At 50.0% G+C, this 23478-nt stretch overlaps 1 protein-coding gene across 1 annotated transcript in view; it reads right to left on the bottom strand.

Moving 5' to 3' along the window:
- Window positions 1-23478, bottom strand: part of LOC125704774 (transcription factor COE3-like) — a 93513-nt gene that overhangs the window by 8505 nt on the left and 61530 nt on the right. Inside the window, 5 exon segments of the mRNA XM_048970784.1 lie at window positions 6965-7053; window positions 17181-17307; window positions 17740-17873; window positions 20066-20183; window positions 20489-20570. Coding sequence (XP_048826741.1) covers window positions 6965-7053; window positions 17181-17307; window positions 17740-17873; window positions 20066-20183; window positions 20489-20570 — 550 coding nt within the window.

The following is a 23478-nucleotide window of genomic DNA, read 5'->3' as shown; positions in this document are numbered from 1 at the left end:
TAATAACAATAACAACCCCCTCACAAACAGATAAATAATGCCCCCGCCAACTGGACAGTCAGGGTCAGTCAGGGGGTCAGGGCACCAGGGTAGGGACGGGAGGCATGGCTGGGGGGAGCCGGGGGAGGGTCGGCACTGCAATGGCGTTATTGCCGATTTGAGGCTCTTTTCACTGCAGGCTGGCTTCTGAGAGCTGGTGTTGTGGGACCCTCTGCTGGAGGTCTCAGGGGTATTGCAGCATGGCTGGGCCTGGCACCACCGGGGATGGAGGAGTGGGTAAATAGGGGTGGAGGAATGATGGAAGGACAGGGGAAAGGTGGAGGGAGAGGCGGAGGAGAATGAGACAGAAGAGAGTGCGAGAGGAATAGAGAGGATGATGGAGAGTGATGAGAGGGAAATGGAGGGAAAATGGGGGAAGGAGGAAGGGGGGGGTAGGGCACAGCTGGAGCGGCGCCACCCACTCTAATTGCACCGTAAAAGATCAGAGGCTCCCCTGAGCAACATGCCCCCCCCCCGCAGCACAGCAGAGTCTCCTGTACAGCACCTCTCCCTGGGACCCCAGTAATCCTGAAAGACCTCGGAAATCCCACCCGTCACTCAACTGCGTCGCCATGACAGTGATTGTCACGTGACTCGGTTCCGCCCCCTTTATCCCCTCCGCACCTGTTCCACGGCACAGGAGAGAGAGGGAGCCCAAGCAGACCCCATATCTCCAGACCCCCACGAAGATGATCCCCACGTGCCGCTGTTTGGGTGACGAGGCGCGCTAAATTATTAACGCGACGCAGGATTATCCGCCAGCCGCGGCGTCATGGTTCAGCCTACAGGCAAAGGGACGTACAAATACAGAAATGTGTGTGTCTGATCAGAAACACCCTCCCCAGTGTGGGCCAAAGATATTTACGAGTCACAAAATTACGTGAAACCATTAACTGGGCTAACGTGAAACCTTTTTAGCTTGTTCTTTGTAATTTTTGACATGTTTTAATACTTTTTCATTTTTATTGAATTCTTAAAATTAGTTTTGTTGACTTTTGGCGAGTCAGAATTTGCACCATGTTTATGCTTTTGATTCACTCTTAAATTTATTATGATTTATCCATCCATCCATCCATCCATCCACCTTCTAACTGCCCATCCTGGTTTGGTCTGTGGGGGCACTAGAGCCTGTCCCAAGTAGCATGGAAGTACGACACAAAAGGTGTGTTGTGAATTATACCACCATATTTACTGTTCAATAAAATTTTAGTACAAAAATAAAATACAGCTATGATATTAATATGCAGGAAAAAAAAACATGATACATTAACCCCCACACACAGACTGGTGCACATTTACAACAAGGCATTAGTCTGTTTTATTTTAATAATTAGATGTGAGTGACATAACTACAGCACCATCATTAAAGTGTAGGTGGGTGAGGAATTACTCATGAATTCATAATACAGTGTTTTACTGACCCATGCAGACGGCGCCTCGTCCATCCTCCGGTCAGGCGGGGATTACCGGCCGTAGCGTATAAAAACATCTCAGCGTATCACTCCTGACGTACACTTCAGGTGCTCACACACCAGCGCCGCCTCGTGAAACACCCGTGAGCGTGACACGGGCGTGTTTATCACCGATATCTCACTGTGAATTTTATCCCGTCGATAAATAAGTTGTTTGATGAATAAATCAGGCAGGATGGGGGCACAGGCGGGAGGGGCGGGCTTAGAGGTGCTGAAGCACATCTCGGCAGAAGTGGGGGGGGTTCACCCCCCCCCCCCCATCCCCGATGCGTAGCGGTAACATCAGGGGCCACGGAGCCAGCCTCACTCCAGCCCCCTTGGGCCGCGGAGCCTCCCGCTCGGAGTCCTGGGCTAACCTCTCTGCCCTTGCTTTGTCCCCCCCAGCCCCCCCCAGCTAGGCCACGGCCCAGGAACGGTGTTCTGGCTTGTGCGGCTCCTGCCTCCCCGCTCCCCAGCCTGCGCGTACCCACTCCGCCCGTCTGCCCCGTTATTAAGCGCTCTGCCATCCGCGACGAGCAGGCAATCTGTCAGGGCCTGGCACCGCTGACGCACCGCTGTGGAACCGAGGAGTTACTCCCCGCCCCCCCCCCCCGCCCCATGCCCCACCCCCACCCCAACTGGCTGGCTCTGACTTCATTAATCTCCATTACAAAACAGAAGTTAGTTAATGTCTCTGACGCTCGACGGCTGCGCCGCCCGCCCAGGGCCCTCTGCCACCTCCCCCCACTGCGTCCCTTTGCCCCCGTGCTCTGATGGCACGCCTGTGTCGTACGAGTCGCTGCCTCTTACTCTCTTTTCATTAGCCGGTGACAGACGCGTGGCCTTTAAGGGTGACCGCCGTCCCGTCAGATTCCGCTCCCTGACACGCACGTATATCTGCGTATGTGAGCTGTCGATCTCCACTGCGGCGAGGAGAAGTGGGGACCGCACCAGAGGCAGGATCACCCCACCCCAATAGCACGCCTCAGACACGTAAGCATTCTTTAAGGCCCCAAAATCAGAAGGTGAGGGGGGGGTGGGGCGGGTGGGGGGACATCAGCATGCACGCCACGAGATAGCAGCATTGGGTTCCTGTCAGGGTAAGTGCCAGCGATCAGCGCACCGGTGCTTTAACACCACGGAAAGCCCCAGTCGATCGATACTGTAATACACCGACCGCCAGTTATCATCATAATCTCTTATTGCCCCCCCCCCCCCCTCCGTGTGAGTGTCGGGGGGGTTAGGAAGTACCTTCACTGTGGACTTCCTCCGTTGGTGTAGGGCGGGGGGGGGTTTCGATCGTCACACCTGCCTGCACACTAATCTCTCCCTGAACCCCCCCCCCCAGCGCTCAATGCCAGAACTTCCCAGAATGCTCTAGGGGGGACTGGCAGGCGTCGTCGGCGTAAGACCCGCGAGAGGCAGCGTCTGTCCGCATGCCTTCTAAAGGGCTGGGTACTAAAGGGTGTCCGTAGCAAAATTCCTTGAGAGCGAGGATCCCACTCAAGTTAAACAAACATGAGGTAAATACACTGCACACTGTACACTGCATCCGGCAAATAGAAAAAAAAATTCAATGCAGCAGAGGCCACACCCTTAAGCCGCCAGCTGATCTGGGTCCAGTTTAAGGTCTAGTGACGCATTTCCGCATGAAGCTGCACAGTCACGGCTGCGATACCAACTTCCCGGCCAGGCAGCATCTCATTGGCCGTTATGTGATGAAATATCGACACCTCCAGTCAGCAGAATCGACGCCGCTGCTTCTGCGTGCTGCCTGATCGACTGCAGCACATCCTTTATCAAAATTACTATTTCATCAAGTACATGCATATGCTCCAGACTGAGCTTATTACAGCATCATTGTGGCTTTTGCTACCCATGTTTTCTAATTAACCCTTAAATATATCTAACGAGTGCAAAAAAAAAGTATTTGAACAATAAAATCAGCATGGAGTGGAAAATATTAATTCCAGTTTCATTCTACGATCTAAACACCTATGGTATGAATTACTGCTCAGAAATCTGTTTTTATAAAACAGCACATTAAAAGCCTAGAGGTTTAATGAATTTTTACTAATTAAAAAAATCAGCTTTGGTTCTGGTTCCGAGGTAAAACCATCAATGGGAACGGAATCTCTTCCCGAACACTGATATATGCCCCGACGGTTCAGGAGCATTTCTGGATCTGACCCTCTTGACGGTTCCAGCCGGTTCCGTGACGCGCTGGCGGATTTTGCACGAGGGATGGAGCTGAAGGGATGGAAGGATGCAGGGAAGGCAGGCTGGTAGAGTCGCGGGGTCGGCTTATTAACTCGCAGCACGTGTGGCGATGTGGCGGCCTGCCGGACGGGTGAGGCCAGGCTGCCGCCTTAGTCACTCTGAACTCCGCCGTGCCGCAGCTCGAGTCATGGCCGCTACCAGTGCTGCTCTGCCGAAAATATTCACGATTTCCCAGCTGTTCCCGAGCCTTTAGGCATACGGGAGACCAAAAGCATTGCAGGTTTACCACACATGGGTAAAGACGGACTGAAACTGCCCCACGCTGATATTAGGGAGCTGACAACTTCTTCGGTGCAATACTGGATGCCCACCTACAGGTGGCGACACAGATGTCAGACTTCTGTGTGACTTCGTACTACCTTCCGTCCTGCTCTCCACAGGCTCATTTACAGGGGGACAGCTCTCAACGGTCGCCTGGTCGGGGGGGAACCGAGTCAGCTGACCCAGTGGAGGGAGCACACAGACAGGTCTCTTAACAATGATAAATCACCAGCAGCCCTACAAACCCCCCACCCACCCTAGCACCCCACCATCCTGCCCCAAGTCCGCATGGCAGGAAAAAAGTAAGGAGTGTCTAAGGCTGATCTTTATATTACTGAAATAGGCTTGTTTTCTTGTTTTTTTCTGTTCCTGTTCAGTTAACGGTCTTGAACTGGGAAGGTGCCCCCCCCCGACCCTGGCTGCAGTGCACACCGAGCAAAGCGGGGGAGAACTAAACCAACATCCTAAAACATCACCTCTAATAATAAAGAGCAAAAGACGCTCAAACAAAACCAACAAGCAAAGAAAACTTAAGTACAGAAATGGACAAGCGTAGAACTTTTGGATCAACAAGTATTGGGTTTGAATCTCAGAGAGTACAAATAAACTGTAACCCTTCCCTCTACTGCAAATCTCCTAGGATAAAAATGACAAATAAATGAATTATAATGTAAAAAGTGAAGAGGATGCCAACCTCATGGTCATTATTGGGGCCTTTTCTGAGTAACGCAGCGAGGTCACATGACTGCTCTGCCGACAGCGACCACGACATTCGCGCAAATGGCTTTTAGAGAGGCTGCAAATGAAGCGGTACCTCGTTCTTACATGTTGGCCTCCTCTTCTTTGGGGATTATTTCCAAAGATCCTCATCACTTGGTACAGAAACGTAACGGCGGCCAATGCAGGCATCTGGGTTTGACGATCAAATTATTATGTTTAACTACAGCGAACTGCACTGCAGAGAACCGGTGAAGGTTTCGTGATGTTTTAAAGGACAACCAGAGCATAATAGTTTTTCATAGTGCGGAGGATCTTGAACGATATCCATATTTACCGCGTATCTGGAGAGAGAGCTCTCAGGCTGCGGCCAAGGTAGACTGGAAATGAAATTAAAGGCAAACACGATACGGACAAGAGCAGTAAAGGTCATCAGCGAGCGCAGCTGGGTTCCGAATCACCCCCCCCCCCCCCCATGGCCGGCTTGCTGACCGCGAGGGAGGTTTGTACAGAAGCCAGTTCCCCCCATAGCTACCCATCCCCACTTCGGTGACTCAGTCCTGCCCCCCCCCCCCGCACACACGCACGCACACTTTCCCAACAAGGCCTGGCCCGCTTTTCTCCCTCGATATCTACCGAACCGTTGGGTGAGACTCTGTCACCAGGGTAACGGAAGCTCCGCCCCACGGGCCGTCGCCCCGGCGACCTCAGACCCAGCGACAGGCACCGCGCAAACACCCCCGCCCGAGCTGGCATCGGCAATCCAGATGCTGGCGCATCCAGGTGTCGTTTTTTATTCTTATGTGTAGTTAAGTCAATATTTTTAAGCAGGCAGGAAGGGTGGGGCAGGAGGGGGGGAAGGTAAAAAAAAAAAATCCAATTTATATTGCGTTTTCTTTTGAATATGAAGAGAAATAAAGCTGATTCTGAATCTGCCACCCATGGAATCATCAAAGTAACCCGACAATGTGTGTTTACTATTAGCATCAATTTAGAAATAAACTGCTTTTTTGGTGACTGGATCTTAGATGTCAGATTTTGATAAATGGCCTCAATTTGGCAGCTGTTTTAAACTGTCAGGCCCCATCTGATTGTATACCCGTCCACAGCAGTTTCCTGCCCAAAGGAATCTCACTCACTTAGCCACTGCGCTTTTTAGGGAAAATAATCTTTTCATGCTAACTAGCTGGGCCAAGCACTGAGGGCAAATACGGAGGGGCATTACGGAGTCGTCGTCCCCCCACCCGCCCCCCCACCTCGGGTTATTTGCGTGTGCATGCATGCATGTCTGCGCATGAGACAGAGCCCTGTAACTGTTTGCTCTCTCCTTTTATCCTGTCAGGGCAGCGGAAAAGTAACAGCCCACTAATGCAGAGCCGCCGCTGCAACCGAATAGCAACACGACGCGCTCGCAGAGACCCAGACACGCAACTTTGTTTTAGGGTGCGTTTCTTAACCCAGCTGTGTGTCTTTTTGTATTTTTTTATAAAGGGAAACGTGTTGTCACCACAAACCACAATTGACTGCTGCCTGGGTGCAGGAAGGAGATGGGGGCAGAACAGGGGGAGGGGGGAATTTTCCCGTGAACTGGGGACCGCGTCGTTTTTTGTTTTTGGGTCTTTGTGAGGTTGTCTCACCAAGTCAGGCATTAAATGGAGTGTGACCGGATTTCTCAGGGCCGGGCATGTGTGCGTGGTGGAGCCAATGGATTTTTTGGGATGAAACACGGAGCCTCTGAACCAGTCCCCAGTGGTGAAACTCAATGTCACATCATTTATAAGCAGCATTAAACTGGCTGCTTATTGAGGCCCTAGAGCGTATCCCAGGATGCACAGGGCACAAGGCAGGGGTACACTTTCCATATCCCAGTCCATCACAGAACACACGCATATACACACTCATATGTCAACATAAACAGGTTGATGTAACTCCTGAATACATAATATAAATGTGGAGCTTTTTGCTATCCAACACTGCAAAAAAAAAAAACTAAATGTCAAACTACTTGTGGAAAAAACTAGTACCAATCAAAGTGTAACACGCAATCACAGCACCAATCATAATTAGAATCAGAGTAGACTGCTTGAGTAGACATACAGGATGCAGGAGTGACACAGAGAACACTAAGGGAAATTTAGCCAAAAAAGTACAGCAAATAACCCCTCTAAAATTAGTCAGATGTTTTTCATTGGCCCGTCCTGTGTCATGTGACATACCTTGGGTAATCTCTCGGGGTCTCCGGGGTGTCTGGGGATGACCTTCTGTAACCTCTGGAAGCCATAGTCGATGGTGGGTTCATTCAAGGCTGAGGAAACAAGAGAGGGAAGAGCAGTCAGTGACGAGGCCTGGGTTAGATGGGATCTCATGCCCGAGTCCTACATGTTGGCTAAGCCAAAGGCAGCAAAGAAAGGGACGGAAACCGCAAGAAGTTAACGTGTACGAATCGTCTGACAGAAATCAACTAGAAGACTTCATGGGTTTCAAATAAGATTAGTCATTAAAGCAAGTACACACCAGGGCTAAAAAAGATGGCTTCCTCTCTAGTGCATGGCTAGCTTTTTCCGATAAACCCCAAAAAAGCACAAAGTACTATTTTCTGCCGCTTCATAAACATGTAAAATCGCACCCTGTGGCGGCCGACAGTGATGGCTGCCGTCAAACCCAGCCTATCGATCGGCCGATATTTTAGGGATCAGTCAGGCCTAACTCCATTCCTTGGCACGCTACGTGAAGGGACTCTCCAGGGCCTGGCTCCCGAAGGCGTCCCGATCCGCATCACACTAATGCTTCTCGATGCGTCCTCTTGTTTATCTACTCTGTGGCGGGACCCCGCGAATTCAGCTATCCCCCAAAGTATCCCTCTCTCATTGTTTCGCATTAATTCAATTCCACTCCTCTTTCTGCCTCCTCTCGAATCTCACTTTTATTTCATTCTCTCCGGCAGACGGCTGCTCTGCCTTCCGTTCCATTTACATTTCTCTTTCTCAAACGTTGAGGGAAAAAATACACACGCGGGCATGCACACACACACACACACACACACACACACACACATGCGCGCACACACACACACACACGGAAACGAGTTAAAGGAATTTCTCCATAATCAAGCCCATTAATCATAAAAGGCTGTCAAATTTGACTTTGGGGACAATTTGTCAGCCCTCTTGCCCACTCCGCTTTTGTCACCCGTGCCGCTTGTATTCCGTAAGGATGATTGACACTCCAAATGCTGGAGAGTAGAATAGCTAGTTTGCACTAATATGCATAACCGGCGCTTTCATGAATAAGAATAAGGGCATGGCAGCAGAGCACGGCCCCTTCAAAGGCCCTGCCGCCGTTCGACTCGGCCCCGCAAATAGATGTTATTACCGCTATAACAATATTTGTTTTCTTTTCCCTGGGAATGAGGCCCTGCAAGCAGCTAAATCAAATTTGTTTGAGCTGTTTTTCGAACAGAGGAAGAGAAAGGGGATTGGAGGTGGGAAGGGTGCGTGGGAGATGGTGGGGGGGACCTGTTGAGGGTTTGGCTGGATTGGGGGATGAGTGGGACGGTTCACCTGGGGCTTGTGGGATAGGCCTATGGCGAGTCCTCCCTCACCACTAGGAACTGATGTTTACGTTGCCTGGTCTCCCTTCCTTGTTTTCCTCTTCTCTGTTTACCGAGCCCCGGGTGGGTGGCTATTGATCCGACGGGCGTGGTTTGAGCCCGGGACAGAGAACAAGCAGGGGATGGCTCAAATCCAGAAATCCAGAGTGGTATTGGCACATCTGAGGTTTGTCAGTGTACCCTGAGACATCAGAAGGGGGCGCTGAGAGTTCAGGGTGGGAAGGGAGGACTGTGGTGGAGGAGTAACCATCCCCACAGGTTCTTACACAAACCCCCCCCCACCCCCCCCGCCCCTACTATGCTACACCCTTTCTGAATGGGTCTGTGTGACTACGAGAGAGATTGACAGAGAGAGCAAGGGAGAGATGGAGGGAGATGAGGCAGCACTGAGGGAGAGGTACAGTTCACTGGGAGCACTTGTACTAATGAACCTCTCGACGGGGCGGCAGGCATACAGCGGCCGAGGACTCCCCTCTCGCTGCTCCGGCACGGCCCCCGAAATTAAACCCATTATTTCTCCTTATTAAAATCCCAGCGCACTCTGACCCACACGACACGCCGGCCGCCTGCAGCCGCCCGCCCCCCTCCCCAGCCAATCGATACCCCCCACCCCCCCCCAATCCCTCCACCCCCCTCCCAAAGAGCCCGGGTAATTGGAGAGCGCCGGCGCGCAGTGCGAACCCTGACCCCCCGCGCATTACACAGCCGATATGAAGATAGATTGCCTGATTTAGTGTAAACATATGCTGCGATTCCAGGCATCACTGCCACTTTCTCCCTCGTAATTTGTATTGATTTTTCAGCCATCTTCGAGACTTTTGGCCCTGACGTGTGATTAGGGGTGGGAAGATAATGTAGTTCGCTGGAAGGACTGCGCGAGAAGAAAACGGGGGTGGCGGGTGGACGAGGGGGTGTTTATTATTTATTTATCTCCCTCTGTCCTCATCTCCCGCGGCTACAGACGTTCGCTGGGGCGTGATCCGAGCGGTTGCCAGGCGCTGAATGCCGTCTCCTCGGATGCAGCCGTCGGGAACTGGCTAAAACCGACCCGTTTTGTCGTTGGAGATATTAATTTTAGGCCTGGATTCCCTTCTGGTGTCACTAGGTTCGATCATGGTTGTGTAAGACACGGTCGATTTGACACGCCGCTTAAGGAGTCGTCGTCGAGGTGTCACACAGGAGGGTAAGGTCGCGGGAGAGTGGAGGGCCTGCAACGGCGAACCGCACAGCCGCGATGCTGCTAGCTTCAGCTCTTTGCCATGCTCCTTAGGTCGATTTAGAACGTTACTGTTGTGCGATGAACGTGGATGGCTACGGGGAAACAGATCAAGTCGGCGGTTCTGAATCAGCGAATTCGGGGCCGGTAGACGTTCCCATGCTACCTGGCCCGAGGTGAAGCGAAGAGAAGCCCATTGTGTCTCCATGGTCCTGTTAACCTCGTCTCCTGACCTGCACGTCTTTGCCTATTTTCCCTTCCCGCCTCCATTCCACCGGGTTCAGCAACAGTATCTGGCCGCCCAGAACCAATCCTCCCGTCGCGTACGTGGTTTCAGCCTCTCTTGCCTCAGGTGGGAGGAGGCAGGCCAGCGTGGAAACAGGTGAGGTTCCTTCCATTCCAGGCTGTACGACTGCGTAGAGGCATGGCTGGGAAAGGTCAAAGGTCAGCCTGCCTCCGCAGAAGCTTGGCAATCACGGACAATCCTCAGCCTGCCTCTGGCCCGTCCAAAAACCACAAGACCCCGACACGGTGACCGATCAGCCATTTCCTCCTTCAGCGAGAGTCTAAACATGGAGCTGGATCATTCTGGAAACATTAATCACATCTTTCCCCCCCCCCCCCCCCCCCCCAAGAGCAGCATGTTCGGTCCTGTATCCTGACAGGCGACAAGCCGTCAAACACATGGATGTATAAACTTGCGTGTGTTTACTTAAAGTTGTGTTAGCTGTTTACGTGTTTACCTTCGCGCTTTTCGGTACCTCCCACTGCTGCTGGAAAGAGCCGCGTTTAAACGCAAAGACACAATACTACACATTTCCATCAGGTCACCTAACAGTCATGCACAGGGGTGTATAGAGGGGTGGGGCCACAGCTGCACTGGTTCCAGCTGAATGTTTGATTGGCTCCTAGAGTACTCCCTCCCCTGTCACTCACCAATTCAAAACATATCATTGGCTAATGGTAAGGCTGACCCCAATGTTTTAATAATGGCCGCTCTTGTCTCCCACTTTAAAAAAAAAAAACCCAGATTCATACATTGTCATGCACTGGACGGACAGCAACCCTTTTAGCAGACCTCCCTCAGTTCCCCTCACCCAGGAAGTAACGTATCTCCAGCCCCCCGGCCTCAGGGAGAGTCAGCACCCTGGATGTAGCCCATTATGGATCTGCACCCATTTAATGGACTTTCCCTACATAGTCTTTGATGTCGGAACCTGCCACTTACACGTTTGGGGATAGGGTTCCCATGTGCAAGCAGAAAAGCATTCTGGGATGCACGCCATGGGACGTGTTGAATTGGGAGAGTAGACCCTGTTTGTTTTACTAGCTGGAAAGCGAGGAATATCTCTCTGCCCAAAAAGGCGCCCATAACCTCGTTACAGACACGGGTGCCCGGTATTCTCATGCCAGTGTCCCGGGGATGGTGAGGTGGAGTTTTGTCCCTGAGTCTGAACGTACCACGGCATGTTAGCATAAATGTCAGCCAGCAGATGTGTGGCACCTCATACTCAGGACTGTAATGAAAAGCGCAGGAACATAGCAAAGTGTGCAGAGGCGTGTCGGTCACACTCATGCCTGCATTCGCTAGCGGACGGACAAACACGGGAGAACCGTGCGGCGGGAGGAGAAGGAGGAATTTAAAGAAAGAGGCTCGATCAATCACCGCAGTCTGCTACCCCTTCCCCCCCCGATCAATGCTCATAGAAATTTCATGAACTTTAAACCGTGAGTGACAGCTCAGGCGAAGTAAGACAGGACACATCGCCCCTTTAAAGCAGGAGCCTCCGGGGAAGACGGATGGAACCCCACTCTACACCACTGTACAGGCCCTGATGGAACACGTCCCTTTAATTACGAGAAAACACTCTGCAGTTATGGCAGCAGTTTCCCCAGCCTGACAGAGACACTGCCTGCTTCTAGCCCCTACTTTCAGAACACCGGTGTTCTGTCAGGATCAGACAATTTGCTCACATTATTTTACATTCAGGTCTTCCCTCAATCCCAGGATTATTACTATATTTTATAGTGGGTTTGGCACTGAAAGTAAAAGATAAATGATTTTATTTAAAGGTCTCCTACTGCTTTTTTTTACTGACAGAGACATTTTATTCAGCACTGACAATATTATCACCTGTGGGATATCAGTTGATGACGATAATGACAATAGCCATTGTTGCCTGTAACGAGATAAGGCGGAACTGAGATTCAGAGGGCCTCGTTTCCAGGAGGACGCTTTAGGCCGCTACGCTAAAGCAGTCCTGCTGCACCTCCCGTCCTTGCTGCTTAACCTAATCAAGGCACAGGTTACAACTAACTTCTCGATACAGTAAGTAACATCATTTCCCCAACAATAAGTGCTCAAATCACTGTGGTGGGGAGGGGGTTCCTAGCCAGTGAGTGGAGCAGGACATTCATCTGCAGCCTGGGGAAGCGAACTTCCAGATCCTTATCTCTGCATATATTATGCATGAGCAACCAGATCGGGGTTTTGGAGAAACTCCATTCAGGTGCACTTGCTCCTTGAGTCATTCTGGCCACGCTGTTACGGGTCTTTATTTATATCGCAGTCCTGTCGCCATGACAACATTGCCATTAACTTTGCTCCATCTGGACGAACCAGGAATCCCACACCCACTGCCTTAAAGTATAAAAAAAAAAACAAGACTCGTGACCGCAAAACTGGGAACTGGCTCCGGTCCGGCGCATTTCGCGGCGACCACTGTCAGACGCGGGCACGCATTTACTTCCGAAGCTGTTTACCGGTTACTGGACGGAGGCAGGACGTTTCGGGGGTCTTGCCGAGACAAGAGGCACAGACGGTTCGGTCTTGGTGAGGCACAGACAAAACAGCGAGATTAAATCACCGCGACCCTTTGCTTCTCCCATATCCAGTTGACATTTAGCACATGGAATATCTTGCTAATAAGTACCATGTGCTGGAGCACAGCAGAGTGGAGAAAAGGTACAAAGCCCATCATTGTTTTCCCATACTAGCGGCGGGAAAAGCAGCTCTGCGTCCCCCCCAAACCAAGGTTATGGGAATGCCCTTTTGAAACCATCAACTGTAACTCAGGAACCCTGCGCTGTAAAGCCTGGAAAGTGGTCTTAAAGGGCCAGTGCGTGTCTTAGTGCCAGAATGTCTGCGTGAACAGAGCCACTGGCCCGGCTTGAGGTGGGACCAACACTCCACGACGCTCGAAAACAAACTAGCTGACATGGCTTAATATTAAATATTAAGGTGAAATGATTGCAGAGCCTGCTGATTTCAGTAAGCAGCAGGACAGGACCTTAGAGCAGGCCCCCAGTCCTGTGGGTTTGAGTGATAAAATAAATACCTAACTTAGTCTAGGCTTTCCACTCTTTCATGCTTATTACGGTTAAATTATTCAATTATCCACAATGTCAGATGAAGCGCAATTTTATTTGTTGTGGGGGGGGTGACACTCGCACTGTCGATAGCTGGCAACCGCTCACATACCATGGTGGAGGGGGGTGCTTTTTTTGCCTTTTTTTGTCAAGGATGGAAAACAGACACACAATCTCGATGAAGACCACAACCATATTGACGGAATGGTCAATTCTGCCAACGAGAGCCCCCCTCCCCTCCCCCAAGTCCCTGGAACCGCTCTGGTCCAGCAACTTTGTGGACCCCCCCCCCAATCTGGAAAAGCTCATCAGAAACGGCACATATCTGTATCTTTATACCTGCAGCAATGTGTAATGTAGGGTCAAACTAATTGAATTTTATCACAGAACCCACATCAATACCTATTAAACAGCATCCATGGGTAGTATGTTACCATTGTGGAATTACATAACAAGCGTAGTAATGAAATCCATTTTAATCATTCAAATTTTAATAACGTTACCCACAAACCTCCCGCTTCTTACCTCCGGACCAATGTTGCAGAACTGCCCTAATTGTTAGCATGTGGCCTGACTACAGATTCAGGGCCTTCGGCGAAAGAACTGATAAAAAACTAGAGGAGATGGGAGTTTGTAGCCGCATGTGAAGCCGGCGTAGCCGGGGGTCGTGGCTCCCGCGTGGACTTTGCCGGATTGTCACATTCGCTCGATGCCAATACGATTAAGCAGGCCGATACTGAACATGATAACCGTGACAATCCTAATTTCACGAATGGCGGCAGTTTAGCGAATCGGAGAGGTACAGTGGCGCTACAAGCTGTGGCACATGTGCAGGTCCATGCCAGTCTATGAGGCTAGGAATTGTGGGATACTGTAGGAGCTGTGGGGTTATGGGATACCTTAGGGGCTGTAGGATTGTGGGATATCGTAAGAGCTGTAGGATTGTGGAATATCGTAGGAGCTGTGGGATTGTGGGATATCGTAGGAGCTGTGGGATTGTGGAATACCATAGGGGCTGTAGGATTGTGGGATATCGTAAGAGCTGTAGGATTGTGGGATATCGTAAGAGCTGTAGGATTGTGGGATATCGTAGGAGCTGTGGGATTGTGGAATATCGTAGGAGCTGTGGGATTGTGGGATAATGTAGGAGCTGTGGGATTGTGGAATACCATAGGGGCTGTAGGATTGTGGGATATCGTAAGAGCTGTAGGATTGTGGGATATCGTAAGAGCTGTAGGATTGTGGGATATCGTAGGAGCTGTGGGATTGTGGAATACCATAGGGGCTGTAGGATTGTGGGATATCGCATGAGCTGAGGGATTGTGGGATACCGTAAGAATTGTGGGATACCGCAGGGGCTGTGGAATTGTGGGATACCATAGAGGCTGTGGGATTGTGGGATACCACAGGGGCTGTGGAATTGTGGGATACCATAGGGGCTATGGGATTGTGGGATACTATATGAGCTGTGGGATTGTAGGATACCATAGGAACTGTGGGATTGTGGGATACCATAGGAACTGTGGGATTGTGGGATACCATAGAGACTGTGGGATTGTAGGATACCATAGGAACTGTGGGATTGTGGGATACCATAGGGGTGGTAGGATTGTGGGTTTTCGGATTTTTTTTCGCACAGCTGTGTTTTCACTCGGAAAGCCAATACCCCCTGGCTGCGCTCAATGGTTTACCCACACCTTTCCGGAGCAGCGGCTGAGGTGAGGGAGTGAGGGGGCGAGGGGGTGAGTGCTGAAAAACATGGGGGGGGCTTAAGGCAAAGCACTCCGGACTGTAAGGATTACGAGATCCGGTACAATGCCTGTCAACCCATTAGGCGACATAGGCGGCTGCTTAGGGCACCATCTTAGGGCAAAAACACCCCCCCCCCATCCTAGACAAAGTAAAATCGGGCAGTGGGGTGGGGCAGGGGAGGGGGAGGTGGTGGTAAATCTTGCCTATGGCACCACATAAGGCCAACACTGATCAGGGAACTTGGCACCTACAGAAACACTGGAAACCAAAACAAATTATGGAAGAAAACGAGGCCTGATTGGCCCCCTCCCTTGTCACTCACAATTTCAGTACATATCACTGGCTAATGATAAGATTGGTATGATTTATGGCCCCGCTTATGCCCCCCACCATAGAAACCCCCCTGAGCCTGGGTGGCATCAGAAAGCCAATCAAAGCATGAATCCCATTCAGAAGGTGCCTGTATTCCTTCTCCCATTTGAGAGGACCCCCTTCTTCACAGCACAGTCTTTGCACGTGGGGCTCCAGAGGCACGGGGGGGGAGGGGGCTGTGGTGACATTACAGACCTTTGGCACCATGTGACAACCACTGGGGGGGGGGAATATACCCCGCCCCATCCACCGCGGCCTGATCTGTGCCTGTGTCAGGTGTCATGAAAATACGCCAGGCTTCTAACTTCTAACCCGGATATTAAAATCCCTGCTTCTGGTTACCGCGGGGACAGGAACCGTGCGAGTGACAGGTGATCATCCAATCATCTGCGAGTCAAAATGCGCCGTTTTTCTCCACTTAGCCAAGCAACGAAATGTTATCGGTGTCGCAAACTATTCTCACTTCGTTAGACTCAATGAGTCAAGATGCCATGAAAAGAGAAGGATGTGTGTTTTTCATTCCTGGGTAACTCCTTTCATATCAGATTATTTAGGAACGACAGCGCTTAAATATTTAAGCGGTCTCATTCAAAGGATTTTAATATTCTACGCTGTTTGATATAACACTGACTTTTGGGTTGGGAGGATGGTTAAATATGTGCTTACTGGGGCATCTGGAAGGTCCCTGGTGTGGGGGGGGGGCGGGGGGGGGGCACTGGATCTCCATGTTTTCACCCCTGTTTAATAATGCATAGCCTGCAAATTTAGCCATTTACAAGCCTGCGTGCTGCCGGATTCAGGTGTGACACGTTCAGGGAGCAATGAATATTCCGGAAAAACATACGTTTGCATGACGAGGAGGCCCCGGCGTGCTTTTATTAATCGCGTTTACCATAGGTGCGTGAAACGAGACCTTTGGGGGCATCCAGACAGACAGCGGCAAGATGGTGCCAAAAAGATCGGGAGGTCTCTGAAAGGATATGCGACCACATGCTATCGACTGAATGCAATAAAATCTATTTTAATGCAAAACAAGAATTATATATTTCTTTGCATAAGGCTCCAGCCCTCCCAAGATGTTAACTAGTATGAGCAGAGGATGATGGATGGATGGATGGATGGATGGATGGATGGATGGACCTTGAAGCATTTTAAAAAGGTGGTCATGGGGAGCAGATTTAAGTCCTGCCCACTTGTTTGTTTGCTTTTAAGAAACTCATACATAAAAACAGATATAATTCGGACTTTTATTAATTTTTAATTTATTTTATGTCGCATAAAATTATTTTGAGGTGATTTTTTTCATGATTTCTCATCACTGCATTCTTAATGATGCACCAAAAGTTCCCTCCAGAATCCGCAGTCCATGGATGGATAGATGGATGGATGAATGGATGGATGGATTGATTGATTCCTTGACAAACTCCTGTGTGTGTGTGTTAAAGGCAAACTTCCCTCAACATTTAAGCAGAAAAAGTAAATGTGTACGGAAGTAAAAGAATATGATTCGGCATGAGCCTATTCCGCCGTACCCTGGGCCCTATCGCTCGACGCCATCGGCTATTAACATCGCAAAAGGACCGGCAACAGCCTGGCTGGGCTCGCTGGCGTCTCTCCCGGCTACATATACATGACATGAATGAGCAAAGCGGGGAGATAATCCTTATGTTTAACAGAAACCCTTAACTTAGCGGCTGCCATTGTGGTGCACACTTTGACATTTTGTTATCATGCTAAACAGTCATTTTTTTCCTCTGACCTTTCAACCGCTTTGAATGGTGCCTGGATTATTCAGGTGAATAATCGGACACGAGGAATAAAGGCCCGATTTAGCTGGATGATAGAAATCTGCCCCCCTCCCCTTCTGTTGCACGGGGTGGAGGGGGGAGAGAACTGACCGACCATCAGATGGCGACATGAAAGAGGAGGGGAAAATAACATTTGTGGAACAACACCTGACCCTCTCATTGTCCTTGTAAATAACATTTACAGAAAGGCGTACACAATGGGGGAGGCTGGAAATCCCGCAAGGCGGGGGAGCGGGGGGGGGGGAGGAGAGAGTGACAGAGTGACAGAAAGGCCATGGGGGGGTTAAGGCGGCGGCATATCGAACCTGTGTAGACAAAGCGCCCAGGTGCCCCCTTGCAAAACTGCTTGGACTTGTAGGAGAGCGTAACCTCCACAACCCCCGGAATGTGCCGAGGGGGTGTCTGGACCCGGATGGCGTGGGGTGTGATCAGCTGCAACGCGACATTGAGACAATGGGTCACTGCGGCCACCAGAGGGAGGCGCTGTAATGACAGAAACCTCTATCCTCCCCCCGCCTGAGTTTGCCGTTGTAAAGCATGCTTTACAGCATACTTGCCCCAGAGCATTTAATAAACGTTTAGCAGTGACATTGCGAGTTAATTTGAAGCAAATTAAGAACAGATATCGGCGTTTAATGGGAAAGAAAGCAGAACAGAGCATGGGAGGGAAAACAAAAGTCACAGGGTGGATAGGAGAGTAATAAAAACCTTCTGGGGTTCCAAGACCAACAGTCCGACACTCCCCCCCACCAATAACGCAAAGTGACATTCTACTCAAAATCAGCTGCTTGTGTTTCATTTCCCAAGACCGCACCTCGGCCATCAAAATCCCCCCACCCCACCTCACCCAGAGGGGCACCCCACCTCGCTCCACACCAGCATGGTGCCGAAAACCACCTGTAGGCCGTCGAAGAAGTTGTCCCCGATGATGATGACGGTGGCCCCCCCGGTCGTCCAGCCCTCACTCGGGCTGATGGCTTTGATGCAGGGGGTGGCTGCTTTGGAGACAACAGGTGGGAGGGCGTGAGAACTACAGCTCTCACCTGGGTGTTCTTAAAGCTTTCATGCTCCTAGTAACCGGTTTCCATGGACGCCATCGTCCGTACAGCGCAGTACAGCCATTACAGCTAACCGGCCGAAGTCTAGTGCTCTCCATATAATTTAATTTGAAACTATTTCAGATCCACTCTTGCATATCTGATACGCAAATTGAGAACAACCATAAAATAATAACAATTATTATATACTTCCATAATGGGTCTTACCATAGCTAATAACGGTCACGATTACAGATTCCCAGATGTTACCGTTGACCTGGGGGGAGGGGCCGAGATCGACGCTATTTTTTGTACGTTAGATCAATTCCTGCACTCCTCTGCTCTGACTACCAGGAAACGGGGCCCCGTTGTGTCGGCACAGAGCCAGACGGGCAGGCTGGCCTGTACATATCTCCATCCAGATTGATCCTGCCGTATGTGGGGAGATATTCTCCAACCGGCCAATCACACATCACCGTAGACGGGGGGGAGGGGGGGGGCGACTGACAAGGCGTCTCTTATTAACAAGCCGGTCCTTGGGTTATTAGCTATTGATCAGGCCTCTTACTAGCCTTCGATCAGGCCGGTTATGAGCAGGCATTTTATGTTGTCAAAGTCAGAGTGGCATCCAATAGATGTGAGCACCGGAGCCTTCGTGTTGAGCTAGACAGACCACCAACTACGAGCAAGAGAGCACTGGACAGTGCGGCTGTCACCCTCAAGGGATGCTAGAAACTAAGGAGGGCAAGGCCTTCGGAAACACAATAGGACACCGTAGAAGCCACCACCTAACCAAACCCCTTGTGCCTTTATGCCATGAACGCTCGACACCACAATCTTTGGCAAAACACCCATGCCAGTGTAATCCTCACATTATTTATCTAAGTACTAAGCTCAGCAGCTCAGAAATCCTGAAGCGAAGGGGTCAGATCTGAATGACAATCATCTATCGAACACAAAGAAGCAAGTAAGTCAATTTGGGTGTCGATGACGGGGACGCGGCCCTTACCAGTGTTATGGGAGTTCCATGTGTGATTAAAGGGGGGCGGAGTTCGGGGCGGATTTGGTCCCTACCAGTGTTAAAACCAAACCTACTCCCTTGCGATGAAATAAAGGCCTTTGGCTATCGGCAATGGTAACCTTCGGTTTGAAAGATGCCCCCCCCAACCCACTCGCCCCCTCCCAAGCCCACTTAATCAGCCACGCTAAGCATTGGTCAAATTGATGGGGAACTTTCCAATCTGCATAAGTGAATAAAGTTTACGAAACAAAGGAATATAGAAACCGTCAAATATTAATTGACGGGGAACGCGGAACAAAGACTTGAGCAGATGTTCGCTTTATCTCTTAAGGAAGCATCGCAATCTGGCTGGGATGAAAGCCTTCGTGATCCCCCTCCATGGGTCTGACTCCTCCAATGGCCTGTCTGGTTAAAGTCCTGCCCTCCGACAAACAATACGAGCCATTGTTTGTTTGTGGCGCTATGGAGACTCCCAGGGAAAAGTCGGCGAGCTCGCCCGGGTGGATGCGCAAAGCATAAATATGCACGCCGTGCGCCACGGGGCTCCTGAGCCCGCCAGCGCCTTGCACACAAAACGGAACAGATTTTCCCAGCTCCTGAGGGGCTCAAGCGGGCGACGGGAACGTTCTGTAACCAGAGGACAAAGCTTGGAGGAGACAAAGAGGAGAACCAGCACGTCTCCACTGGATGGGAAGCGTGACCTAGTTTGTGTGTAGTTTGGAGTTCAGGTGAGCAGAATTGCTTTGATCTGCCAGTCCTTAATTATACCTGTGTCGGGCAATAAATTCCAGTAGCTACTGTTGCTCAACAAGTTGAGCATTATGCTAACAACGCAAAGGTCTTGGGTTCAAATCCCCTGGAACTCCCATTAAAAAATAACAACCCTGCTGCCTGCTATAAGTCGATTTGGATAGAAGTGTCAGATAAATGAGTTAAAAGTAAATATTGTGGATACCACAAGAGTCCATGTAACCCTCTTCACACTCCGGTCTATGGCTCAACTGGGATGTACATGAGACAATTGTACCAGATTCTTGCATTGGGCAATGCACAGATACATGTCTCGTGCCCCCTTAGAAGCTACGGAGGCCTTAGCACGTTTTCAGCAGATCCAAGTGAGTGGGAGTCCTACCTTCAGAGGGGTCGAGGCGCCTCGCCCTTCTGCCGTGTTTTGAGTTGTTGTGGACGAACATGTTGTCGGAAACGGCGAGGACATGGCCATCGACGTTGACAGTCGTGGACACCACCACCTAAGGGCAGGAGGGGGTGGGTTTGAGAATCCTAGGATGTCTTTGAACAAAGCTGACAGTAAGGAGAGGTTATGGGTAAACTGACCTGAGAGACCTGTTTTATGTGTTTAAATATTTCATTAGGCTTTGTTGCAGAATGTAGTATTCTTATCTGGGTGTCTACGGTGAAAACTCTTACGTCATGCGAAATAATGGCCTCGGGAAAGAATCACTGAATAAACGGATTTCATTTTTTATTTCAGAAGGAGGTTAAATCAACTCTTCACATGCATTTATTTGCTTTTGGGAGGAGGGGGGTGTCTCACCTGAAACCGTCGCATGTCTCTTGGGTTCCCTGCATTTTTCAAGCAGTTCTGATTGCACTTGAGGAAGAACTTCAAGAAGAATCTGCAAACAGGAAATGACATCATATCAGCCCTCTGCAAACACACAACAGCTGTCAGATATATTAAAGACGGGGACTTAAAGTACCGCCTCAGTCTGGCAAACGTACAAAAAAAAAATGGAGGTTAATATTTTCTACAGAAGAGACTGTACCACTGAAATGTACACTGCGGAAACTGAAATGTCACACAAAATAACAAGAACTGAACACAAGACATCAAGTCCATGCCCTGTGAGCCTGAAAATGGACAAAACAACAGATTAAGGGCTCATCTTGGCACCATTTCTGGCAGCAAACGTGTGAAAAAGGTGTCAGATCACGTCACTCACAACCTGCAAGGGGATTTAAGTTTTAATTTGTATCAAGTTACCGAACATAAGTCCATCTTTAACGTTGATTTATATTTACTGTTAACTGCCACAAAGAGGTATTGATTGTGAATGTATATCAATGAGCAAGAACCCACAGCCAAGTGGGGGGGGGGGGGATGGAGTACGCTGTAGAATATATTACTGTCTTAATGCATTTCAGTCTGCCTTCGTAATCTTCACACATCCATCTCCAACACCGTAAGCCTGTATTTTAATGGAGCACTTATTGCTATTTTTTTTTGAATTACCACATTATCACCAAAATAATCCTGGCAGTTAACAATGGGCAAGGTCATGGACCTGCGTGTCACATTAGCCATGTGCTAACCCCACTAGCCCGAGGCCCGGCCTTCTGGATGTGTCGCCTTTATTATCTCTCTCTCTCTCTCTCTCTCTCTGGATTTCTCTCTCCTTTAGCAGAAGAGTGGTGATTGATACAGAAGTTCACCTATAGACAGCATCTCCCTATCTGTGATTATATATATATATATATATATATATATATATATATATATATATATATATATATATATATTAATCACAGACATATGCAGCTACACATCATATCCACAAAATTGCACCGAGAGAATAAAAAGTGACGGAAGGACGAAAACAAACAGATGCTTACGAGAGAGTCCATCGCACTAGAAATATGAACGTTTCGTAATGAGCGCAGAGAGAAAAGAGGCAGGTCGGGCCGCCGTATTTAGCCGGCATCGATTGTTACTCGATCTGGGGAGAACCACAGGCTGTTAATGTGTTTTATGCCGTGGAATACAATAATACGGGGAAGACATCCCTGCACTCCATTCACATGATATGGAGTCCTTGGGAGGAGAGATATGGATCAATAGGGATTGAATTAAAACGCAGCAGGAGATGCGAGCCGGTAACTGGACCCGCACGCTCGTGGCAGGGTAATGCCGTGTTTATCAAGAATTAAACTGGAGTGGCTGAAGCTCCGTCAGGGCGAATGTGGGACAGTGGCTCTAGTACCTCAAGACGGACGGTTAGGGCCCGACACTCTTCCCCCCGCCCCTCTACTCCGGTCACCTCCCCCAGCTAAAAAAAAAAGCCAGCTGAGCTCCACGGAGGTGGAGTTGAAAAGCCGCTCTCTCTCCCTCGCAGGCCCTTGTCCATCTGCTCCTGGGCACGCGTTGACAAGGAATGCAAGATCCCAAGCTCTGCTCCTAGAGGCTGGGGGCCTGGATCAAAGCGCGTTCCCTTCGGAGGGCCGCTCTCAGGTCTCGGACGATGTTGGGAGGGGCCAGGGTCGGGGGCGGGGGGGGGGGATGGGTGGGGACTGGTGAGGAAATAGTCGGTTAGAGGACAGGGACCGGACTTGAATGTTGATGTCGACTTTGAAAAGGAGAGTAGAGGAGAAAATTAGAACATGACCGAGGCAGGGCATTCGCTCGTGTCAGGGGGGGCGCAGGGGGCTGGCGGGGTGATTACGCAAAACGCACCGACACCGAAACCCAGATCCGACACCAATGCTACGGTCCAATTACAAAATATATTTAAGGCTCCACTGTCATTATTAGTCTTGTGTTTTTTAGTTGTACATAAAGAGCAATTCTCTGCATTATCACCAAGGACGATTAAAAAAATATATACATTGACCTACATTTTTGGTGCCCCTGGCATTAACTCGCCAAGTGAAAAATGTACCGAAATGCGTCCAGTGGAGTCGTCTTCTCTTATAAAGACGTACATCACATTCAGAGGGGGGTGCTGATACATCAAGGTGCAGAAAAGTAAATGTCACGGCTGGACAGGCAGACGCTGGAGTATCTGGTTTTACTGGCTTTGACGCTTCATCTCCCATTCAGGAAATCTGAACATGCATCCATCAGCCCAGGAAATTTGATCCCGAAATGAGCGAAACTTCATCGCTAAATTGGCTCGCCGTTAATGTATATTTTTATTCCGTTCCTCTGGCGCGTCGGCAGCCTGTTGCATTCCCGGGATGGACCGGATCTTCGGGGAGTCGCATCTGATGCGGCATGCGTGCGCGCCAACCCACAACGTTTGAAGTTCAGAAGACGCGTAAACCTGCCCAGGCGTCTCTGCCAGCCAGCTTCGGAGGAACGAGACGTGGGGGCGAGGGGGGGGGGGGGGGGGGGGGAATAAAAGGTTCTGGAAAAGCTGGGGATTATATTACAAGCTTAATGCAGCGGCTAGCTCATGGCTCCCTTCGAAAAGGACTCGCTTGGTTTCGCAGATCGGCGAGCTGCTGCTGCAGCGATTCCAGGAAGTAGCGATTCTTACACGCGAAGGGGACGAGACCTGAGACACACCTGTAAAACATGCCTCCTCAGGCAGAGAGCTACCTGGGAAGTCAGACAGCATGTGAGGCCCGGAGATGAAACGTGAGGATCCGTGGTAACGACATGCCGGGGAGTGAAAGCAGGCAGAAAACTAGGTGCGGTGTCTAGCTTTATAATGCTCTGTCATTTTAAACCCTCTTATGCATACTTGTCATCACCAGGGGTTACTGTTGGACTTGATCTTTAGCACTGTTATGAACCCCAACCCA

This window comes from Brienomyrus brachyistius, chromosome 12 (assembly GCF_023856365.1).
Source record: "Brienomyrus brachyistius isolate T26 chromosome 12, BBRACH_0.4, whole genome shotgun sequence".
Classification (NCBI taxonomy): domain Eukaryota; kingdom Metazoa; phylum Chordata; class Actinopteri; order Osteoglossiformes; family Mormyridae; genus Brienomyrus; species Brienomyrus brachyistius.
This window is presented reverse-complemented; position numbering and strand designations above follow the sequence as displayed.